Source organism: Nelumbo lutea, chromosome 2 (assembly GCF_056320005.1).
Source record: "Nelumbo lutea isolate HS-2025 chromosome 2, American lotus-T2T, whole genome shotgun sequence".
In the NCBI taxonomy this organism is placed as follows: domain Eukaryota; kingdom Viridiplantae; phylum Streptophyta; class Magnoliopsida; order Proteales; family Nelumbonaceae; genus Nelumbo; species Nelumbo lutea.
Window position 1 is genome coordinate 4,792,498 of NC_142685.1, and position 10,819 is coordinate 4,803,316.

At 38.0% G+C, this 10,819-nt stretch overlaps 1 protein-coding gene across 1 annotated transcript; it reads left to right on the forward strand.

The window, feature by feature from the left end:
* The first annotated feature begins 7,943 nt into the window (after positions 1-7,943).
* Positions 7,944-10,819, forward strand: LOC148868210 (exocyst complex component EXO70H1-like). Its single transcript, XM_088969657.1, has one exon. It carries the CDS (start codon positions 8,713-8,715, stop codon positions 10,582-10,584), a length of 1,872 nt encoding a protein of 623 aa, XP_088825783.1. The 5' UTR covers positions 7,944-8,712; the 3' UTR covers positions 10,585-10,819.

Consider the following 10,819-nt stretch of genomic DNA (forward strand, 5'->3'; position numbering starts at 1 on the left):
TCGTGTTGTAAGCATACGCATGTAATTAGTTATATAAAGAATAAAAATGCTTTATTTCGTTCGGGCTTGGGATAAAGGACATGTACGCATCGCATCCTCTCCTTCTGTTTCTGGGGCTCTATGTGCTGCTTTTTTACCAAAACAAAAAATAAATAAATAATAGAATGCTGCTTGACCAAATATTTATTTGGTAAGATCTTTTAATATAATTTTTTTTTTTTTCCTTCTTAAACTAGAGCAAAGCCTTTTTTGACTCGAACGCTCTTACGGTTGGTCCCTGTCTACTACGTATTCCCATTTTTAAATATAAACTAACTCTTCGGTGGAGTCTTTGCACTCACTGCAACTTATTGGTTTGGTTTTGGGCCGAAACCATTTACAAAATGTGGAGTTCAATTGATTTCAACGTCGGATCGATTAGTTTCGTTGAAAATATGAATCCATATTTAATTTCATTTGGGTTAGGATAAAGTGCCCCTCGGGGAGGGGGAGGGGGCGGAGCTGAAAGCCTGAAACACAGTATTTTTTTCTCTTTCTCATGTTTTTATTTTTTATTTTTTTCCTTTTTGCGACAAAGGCCATCCCATTTGTTACCCATTAGAACTTTTTGTGTTTTCTTTCCCTTGCCCTTTTCTCTTAAAAAAACAGTTTTCTCTGTAAGATAGAACTTGGTGTGGGGTGGTTTCAAATTGACCGGCCCTGAAGATTCAAGTGGGAACCTTTTCTCTTAAAGGTTTGTTTGATAGGACTTTCTTTTAATATCTTGAATTTGGTGGAGCGGTTTCTTTTTGTAATGTATGACCACCACCGGTGAGTAGTTTAAGAAGTATTGGATTGGATTGATAATTTAAGAGAAAACGGTTTTCCTAAGAGAAATAGTGTTTTTTTAAAAGAAAAGGGCAATGAAAAGAAAATACAAAAAGTTTTGATGGATATTTTGGCAATTTAATCCATTCTATTATCCAACCTAACAAATGGGAGTCTTTGTCTAAGGTCAAAGTTCAGGAGGGCCTTTGTTACAAAAAAAAGTGTAAAGGGGTCTGTTTTCGACAAGGGGGTGCTTGTAATTTAACCAAATACGTGTCATTTGAAGGGCCACTTTTTATCCTTATCCATGGTGCTTCGAAGCAGTGGAACCAGCTTAATTGAATCTTTTAAAGTATATATTCATGTATGGTTATGTACTTCAAAAATTATATAGTTGTTTTTAAGTATAAATCCAATGCCCTCATTTTGTTTTTAATAAATTGTTTTTAAGTAGCCAATCCTATATAGTTGGGATAAGGTTTGGATGATGAAGAGGAAGATGAATACTCTCACACTCTAGGCCTCTTCATTTACTTGAAGTCTACATCTGAAAGTGCAATAATTACATTAAGAGGTATATTGGTATTTGTGAACTTTTCTTTCCTCTGAACTTTAAATATAGAAAATGTTATTCTGAATTCTAAAAATTATCAAATATTTATTTTGAACTTGACCTTTCATTGAAAATTATCAAATATGATCCCTATTTCTATCATAGCTGAAGAAATATTTGGCTGAACTTGATCTATCATAGCAAGTCCATGTTAGCCTTACACAACTACTGTTTAAAAGAGAATTTTTCAATTAACCACAAGTTCTGAATTTTTTTAGTTTTAATTTAAAATATATATATATATGCCAATTTCAATGGTGACTCACTCAAGAGAAAGTGGAACACGAGAGAGGGTTCTAAGTTTTAATAATTTTAATTACATTTTTAATATTTTATAATGTACTTATATTTATATTATTGATTCTATATTAATATTACAAAGTTTTGGGTAAAATAAATAATTGAAATTTTTAAATTTTTAAATTTCCGGTCAAAAGAAAAGCTCCTAAAATTTCTCATACATGATGTTAGTGATAATGTTCAGAACCTAACCAACCTTTAAACTATGTACCGGATTACAAGTGGTAGAATGTTGCTGCTGCACAACAAATTAAATTGGTCTAGATTTCTTTGGCATGAAAGGTGATTGAGTCCTTTTTCAGCCCAAAACCAATTGGAAAGGATTTCTTTCTCATGCAATTGATGCTTAAAATACTGAAACTCAAGTAGTGGAATGAAAGAAACCACCCAAATTTCTAAGTATCATAAGTAGTTTAACAAAAGAATCAAACTATAATAAGTTCGCCTAGAGATTTCTTTCTACTTTCAAGTGATGACTAGCTTAATTTTCCTATTCCAATTCATACAATAGTTTCCTTATCTATGGCCTCTTAAATTTCCTATCATCTTCCCACCCTCTGATTCACAAGATCAGTTTCTGTCAGGGCAAGCCCGTGCCCACACCGTTCCAACCGCCTTTTGCAACCTTGCATTAGGAATTTCTCCCCATGAAATAAAGCACATAAGCAGTGAGATATTCTCAATGCAATGCTGTAAGGGCTGCTCGAATGGGCTTTGCCCTGACCAAAGCTGAATTCTTGATCCACAAAATGTTGTTTACCTGCATATCTTATTAAGGCCATGTTTGGGAGTGCTTAAAAATAAGTGCTTATTTGGCATAGGACCACACCATTAAACACTTATTGGTATTTGAGAAATAAGTCTGAAATAAATGCTTATTTTAAAAATAATGACCTATTTTTTAAGCCCAAATTTCCAGCTTTTTTAAGTGATCATACAATAAGCACTTATTCAATTTTTTTTCTTCCAAAATTGTCTCTGGTAAATTTTTAGACTACCAATTATACCCTTTCAATATTGTTACTTTTAGCAACAATTTTGTTACTTTTAGGAAAGTAAAGTACTGTTATATGAAAGCACTTTATAAAAGCACTTTTACGAAAGTATTTTATTAAAAAGAACTTTTATTTACAAAAGTACATTTACAAAATCACTTTTATGAAAATACTATTATCAAAGTACTTTTATGAAAGCACTTCTATCAAAGTACTTTTATTCATTAATTTTGGATTGGATATTTTGACAATTTGAAAGAAAATGAAGGACAAAAGGATCACAAGTGATTATTGGAGAAAAAGACCACCAAACGCTCAATATAAAGCAAGTGCTTAAAAAAGTTAGATGTCAAATGCAAATAAGTGCTTATTTGAATAAACACTTGTTTTTAACATAAACACTCCCAAACATGGCCTAATACCTATGGGCAATGGGCTTATTTTATTTGCAACGTGTTGCTTGGAAAATAAGCTGAGTGTAAATTATAGTTAAATTTTTTCTTCAGAAAATCTATCTTGGACGTATCTGTTTGTGAGAAGTAAAATAGGAAGTAACATGAATGGTCCCTATTTTATATTTTCAACCTAAGCCATAATAGCAGTATAGAGGAAAATTAACTCCAATTTAAATATGAAGTAGTTTTCATTTTTTATTTTTGATAGTCAAATATGAAATAGTTAATCACCACCCCATCCCCACGAGTAAAGAAGAACTGCTGTTACGTATTTTGTTTAAGACCCACTAGTGTTCCTTTTTTCTTTCGAGAACAGAAGTGAATGCATTTTTTTTTAAGTAGAGGAACAGATTGCATTCAACATTTTCTATAACAATTGTCTCATGTATTAAGCGAGTATATATATATACTAACGAATGAAAATTCATCAAAATTAACGGGGGTGTTTTTGAATGGTCAAATGCTTGACTGTCATATCTCCTAGCTAGAATCATACCCATTCATACTCATATTTGAGTAGGGGTCAACTTGGGTGAGTTTGGATTGAATTTTTATTAACATTTTAATGGACTGGATTATATAGTTTTTATAATTCTTAATTTTTATATATTAAATATATATATATATATATATATATATATATATATATATATATATATATATATATATATGTATAAGTTTTTGTTTTTATAAAAAGCTTAGCTCATAATCAAGCTTAAACCAATAAAATTATAACCTACAAACTTTTGAGTTGAGCTTGACTCAAATCCGTATTTACATTTGATGAGGGCAGATTTGACCCTCTAATGATATTGTGACACATGGCACCTCGGAGCAAGTAGGTGACATCCGTAATTACTTTGGCAACAACTTGCCTTAGCCAAGTTGATGGTGTCCCACCTGGCGGCCCGGTACAGATGCGACCTGTCTCTGGCGCGAACTGGCAGCCTGGCATAGGCATGAACTGGCAGCCTAGCACAGGCACGGCCTGGCCCAAGTGCCGATCTGGCGGCCTAGCACAGGCGTCGACCTGGCAACCTGCGAGACATGCTCACCAACAAATTCAGCATGCATATCCTAACACTCCCACGATCCTTGGAAGTTGGCCCATGTGCTGAACGATCTGGAGGGTAGTCAACGTGCATGGCGACTACCTCCGGGAATCTCGAACCACTTAGACGATCTCGTAGAAATCTCGGATATGGCGCATGAAGCCCACGCCAAGCAATGCCTATATAAAGGCACCAACCCCAATGGCAAGTGAGGCAAGTAGGCAAGTAAGTAAGCAAATTCTAACTCTCATACTTTGTGATTTTTAGCTCGCAATCTACTATGAGAGTACTGACTTAATCATCAAAGCGACCTTGCCGGGTTAACCACCCTGGGTCCTCTGACATTTGGTTCCTTACAGGTCTCTAAAGAGCAACGAATCTCATCAATCCAGCTCGGCACCTCACAGGCAGCTCGACACCTGGTCAGCCTGGCACCTCGCAGGCAGCTCGCCACCTGGTCAGCTCGACACCTCACAAGCTGCTCGACACCTAGTCAGCCCGACACCTCACAGACAGCTCGCCACCTGGTTAGCTTGGCACTATAGTCAGCTCGCCACCTACCTGCCTAGCTTGACTCAGCTCAGCAGCCAAAGTCCTCCACTTCAACTTGAATCATCGACCACTTGAAAATAGACCAAATGACGAGTTATTTAGTCAAAAAATTGATACATCAACATTCAAGTCTTTAATTTAAATCAAGCTCAAACTGAACCCTCATAATTTTTATAAGAACCGAATTTAAATGACCATATATTTAATTTGGCTTGACTCAAATCCTCCCTACTCCGATCTATATAAAATGCTAACTCGGGACACGCACTCCCTACAAGGTTTTTAAGTGTAGGGGATGTGGACCCTTGTAATACATTTTTTTTTTAAAATCAAAGAGAAATTAAGCATGTATTTAATGTGACGAGAGTGGTGTACCACATGTTGGAAAGGTTATTATATAGTCACACTACGTGTACGTGGCAAAAAAAAACAGAGTGTGGTCACTGGTCAATCAAATTTGAATTTGAACTTAATAGTCATACTCGGTTGTGTAGAGCTAATCTAGTTTTGTCATTTATTCTCTCTCTCAAATCAAATCATATATGTAAAGTAAAGGAAGATGCTAAATCATATGATTCCAGAACTAATTGATACACGCCTCCTCATCGATCATACACTGTTACCAAACAAAACATATCGTATATCAATCAGGAAGCTCTAACCATAGAATTGAACGACAGTAAAGTCAAAATGCACCCAAGATTTATATTTGCATGCATTTCGCACTCCAAAAACTTTGTGCCTTCATCGGTGGAATGTTTCGGTGTGGATTTACCGATTTACCTTTCCGCGTCATACATGAGTTCATCATGTTTATGGAACCTGCAACGTAATTTCCATCTTGCGTGTCATTTTCTATTTTTATTCTATTTCCATCATTTTCATCGTAATCATCATCATATTTTCTTTTTCACCAGTCCTACCGTCGTCCATCGTCATATTCCACCAAAACGGCAAAAACCAAACTTTGTCATGCATGTGTTTCTGTTTTCACCGCCAAGATATATACATACATATATATATCGTATAGCTACGGCCATTCCTTATCTTCTTTGTTTACGCAATTGGTTCCACGCCCTCATTGCAGATGAGTATCACAAGATTGCAAGACCCCTCAATACTGAATGCTCTTCATGGCATGGATTGGTAAAATTCACATCTCTGCATATCTCAACCGTCTCTCACTAAACAATTTCGACAAGTGTTCTCAATGCATGCTGAAGTGAGCATATGGGGCGCAGATATGTGATCTCGGATTAATATCACCCATTTGATTCATCTTAATTAAATTGTGGGCCTTATCATCATACATCATATGGGTGAGAAAATGGATGGACTCTATCTGGTAGCCAATCTCGAATCAATCTTGGTAAGGTTCTCTTTGAGATTGACTATATGGATTTGAAATACCGATTGTTTATGATCAATTGGCCAATGTCAAAAAGCTTTGGGAGAAAAATAAAGTAAAACAATATATTATTATTATTTTATTAAAGAACAAGTTTCATAGATAAACTTTGGGGTCTACCTTGAAACCAAAATGACCCATACTAGCTCCTATATCTGTATTGTCAATGATGACTATATATCTAAAGCCTACTTCTCTTAACTTTATTAACAAATGCCCCAACTACTGCCAACTTTTAATAATAATTATTTTTGGCTGTTGCAAAATTATGACACTTCATTCAAACTTAAATATTATTAAATAACAAATATGACCTTAACCAGTTTTTGATATCATCTCATCCAATTTTAACATGACAAAATACCTCCTAACAAATTCCAACCGGCGCATGTCACGACATTACCCTTAATCTGTTGGACATCATCGATCTGATCAACTGCCCTGATAATTCCGTTATTAACTAGATGATAAGTTTACACAAGAAATTAAGTTGTTTTACTCATAAATTAGGCCCAGTGTCTTTAAACCTTCGTTAATTCAAACGGTTAGATCGTTCGGCTTAGGAATTATCCAGCTAATTTGTTCTGTACGTTTCACTCTTAGCCCATTTTTTGTCAAAAATTGTTGATTTGGTCAATGGTTTATTGGTTTGGATGGTTGAATCATCGACCCGTTCGACCTAGATAATAGTTTTGAACTATTTTTATTTTAATTATTTATTTTTAATTTGGAATAAACCGTTTGCTCGAATCGAACCACTGACTTATAAACTGATGGCTAAAGCAATTTTAGTTCCGAGTAAGTTTTTGAAACATTGATTAAACCGTTGGGTTGGATATATCTATATAAGTCTGGAAAAGAGAAAGTAAAGTCGAGGGGGAAGTTTTAAATAATTCCAATTTTATTTGAACCAGAGCAACATTAATATAGAATATTCGGGATTTTCATGTATACATCCATTTTATGGTGTTATTAGATATGATAAATAATTAGTGTTGCATTTGTTGAAGATGATGAATAATGTGACAATATTCTTTTATATGGCAAAATATATTATATTTTTTAAAATTTTGGATAGGATTTAAGTATAAACATTCTTAAATCGTTGCTATTTATAATAAATAATTCTGATATAATACATAATACATGAGCAAATGAAAAAAAAAAAAAAGATGATCGGCAGAATGTCGTTCTTTTTTAAGAATACATAATACATAATTATTATTTATTATTATTAAGAATAAAAGTTCTTTAAGGGGTGAGCACCTAATAGCTTGATTTTTTCAGGTTACACAATTCCTTAAAATTAATGGGATCAGAGACTATTTGAACAAGGGTTTTAGTGTTCAATCCTTATTACATATACAATTGACATTCGACGGTTGAACACCCCTTTGGCCACTCCATTGGCATACTGACAGTAATATATTGCAGAAGCCTACTAGCTTATTAAAAAAAAAAAAAAAAGTCATGGGGCTTTCAAAAAACAGGGGCCAGGTTGTGACTGGTTTAGATCACATTAATTAGTCAGTTTCCAGGAAAGCTTGAATTCTCACAACCCACATTAATTAAGTTGTTCACAGGAAAGCCTGACTTTGAGTTCTAACTGTGAAGTTTTGGTGGCATGCGTATTTTGTCATCCTGTTCACTGGGGAGGGTGCTATTCTGATTTCTTAGTATCTACATTACATGCTTTAATTTGTCAAGTTTGAAAAAGTTGCATTTGATTGGGTCTAGGTCTAGGAGGTGAGACCCCCATTCTTCATTCTTCATTCTTCATTCATTCTACTATTTGTTTTATTTTTTTTAACCACTGTCCTTATAAAATAAAATAAACAGGCCGGATGTTGCTTGTTCCACATAATTCAAGAACCCTTCCTTCTCTATAGCAAGCAGCTAGAGGTGGCGCACCGCGTTGCTTCCAAAGCTAGATCAGCAGCAGCCCAGAAGGCAAGCGTGTTTTCACTATTTCCAGCGCAAGCAACGCGCGGGTATTTGCGATTGCGGCTCAGGCGCTCAGCCCCTGTCCGACCCTTTGGTTGTTTCCCTTCCCAAACCGTTATTACTTACACACACATATTGACTTTATCAAAAAATCGAAAATTTTGAAAAAATGGTTACGACAGGGATGATGACAATGATGGATGGACCGCGGAACGTATACAGTCAACTCAATGGCTGGGTCAAGGTGACGTCTGACGAGTAAATCCAAATCCCAATCAACCTAATTAATCACAGTGGTGTGGACACACAGGGCCCATTCCCATTCCTTCTCTCCCTATTTAATCCCGGTGGTGATTTCGCCATGGCCACCATATCAATAGCCATAGCAGACACGGAGATACAGAGTTCGTCAGTACCTGCTCGTCCCCCAATTTGATTATTCAATTTAACCCTCTCTGCTCTGCTGCAGCCTCAAGAATTCCCAAGTTTCACATAACCTTTCAAGCGACCCCAGCTGCTTACTTGTTTCTTCTTCTTCTTTCTGTATTCACCACAACTTCGAAAGACGATTGAATCAATATTGTTGATGCCGAGGAAAGGAATGCGCACCGTCTTCTTCTCTTCCTCCAAGGATTCATCCCCACCCCCTTCTCTCTCAAGCCGCCCTTCCACTCCCCTCCACTCCTTATCCGAAACCATGATCACCGAGAACCTCCAAGTTGCAGAGTCTGTCATCACTAAATGGGATCCTAACTCTTCCACCTATGCCAAAGTCACCTCTCTCTTCTTCGAGAGCCGAACCGAAGCCATGGAGTTCCTCAAATCTGTCAAGGATTTGCAGAGATCCATGTATTACCTCCTCTCCCACCACTCCTCTTCTCATCTGCTCGTCCGCGCCCAGACCCTCATGCAGATTGCCATAAAAAGGCTTGAGAAGGAATTCTTTCAGATTCTCTCCGCCAATCGCGACCATCTCGACCCTGAATCCATTTCTGGCCGTTCCTCCCTCTCCACTGCTTCCAGCACTTCTGATTACGACGACGGCTCCGAAGACGATCTGCAAGTCACCACCGACTCTATCTCAGAGGTCGAGCAAGCCTCCACTCTCGCTATGTCCGACCTTAGGTCTATTGCCGAGTGTATGATCTCTTCTGGTTACGGTAGCGAGTGCGTCAGGATCTACAAGGTCGTCAGAAAATCGATCGTCGACGAAGGCCTTTACCGTCTCGGTATCGAGCGGCTCAGCTCCTCTCAAATCCATAAAATGGACTGGGAGGTTCTCGAGCTCAAGATAAAAAATTGGCTCAATGCTATCAGGGTCGCAGTGAAGACTCTCTTCTCTGGCGAGAGAATTCTTTGCGATTACGTCTTCTCCACCTCCCAGTCAATCAGAGAATCTTGTTTCTCGGAAATTTGCAGAGAAGGGGCCATCCATCTCTTCGGGTTCGCCGAGTCCATCGCAAAAAGCAAGAGATCCTCTGAAAAGATGTTCCGGTTTCTCGACCTCTACGACGCTATCTCTAATCTGTGGCCCGAGATCGAAACAATATTTTTCTTCGTGTCGACCGCCGCAGTAAGATCACAAGCCCTCTCCTCACTCATCAGACTCGGTGACGCGGTGAGAACGATGCTATCGGACTTCGAATCGGCAATTCAGAAGGATCCGGCGAGATCCTCTGTTCCTGGTGGTGGACTGCACCCTCTTACTCGATACGTGATGAACTACTTGAGCTTATTGGCCGATTACAGTGGAAGTCTTTCCGATATCATTGCCAATGGACCTGCGCCGGTACAATCTCCACTTCCAGAGTCTTACCACTCGAGCCCAAGCTGGGTGGATAACCAGTCATCGGCGATTTCCGTCCGATTGGTATGGATCATACTGGTCGTCCTTTGCAAACTCGATGGTAAGGCCGAGTTGTACAAGGATGTCTCTCTATCATATCTCTTCCTGGCTAACAATCTCCAATACGTCGTGTCAAAAGTACGCACGTCGAATCTTCGGTACCTCCTGGGGGAGGACTGGATAAGCAATCACGAGGCAATGGTAAAACAATACGCCGCAAGTTACGAACGAATGGGGTGGAACAATGTGTTCTCGGCGTTGCCTGAAAATCCGGGCGCAGTGGCGTCGAAGGAGGAGGCGAAGGAGCATTTCAAGAGGTTTAGTTCAGCTTTCGAAGAAGCTTACCGGAAGCAGTCGTCGTGGGTTGTAACGGACGGGAGACTAAGGGACGAGATAAAGTTGTCCATCGCCAAGAAACTGGTACCGGCGTATCGGGAGCTTTACGACAGATATCGGATAGCGTTGAGCGATGAAAAGAATGTACACGGTGTGGTCAGATTTGCCCCAGATGATTTGGAGAATTACCTATCGGATCTGTTTTACGGGACGGGAGCATCAGGAAGTACTTCGTCGTCGTCCTCCTCTCGTTCCCGTGGGTGGCGTTCTCAATGAGACGGGGCGATTTTTTTTTTCCGGTTCTAAACCGACCGTCAGTCTCTGAGTCTGAGGGGTTTTTTTACTTTTTCTTCTTTTTTCAGGAATCAGTCTTTTGCCGGCATTTTATTTCTATTTATTATTTATTTTACTGTAAATAACAAAGAAAATAAAATGCCGGCGAGTTTTTTCTTTTTCAAATGATGTATAAATGACAATATAGAGACGATACGACATAGACTATTAGATTTCA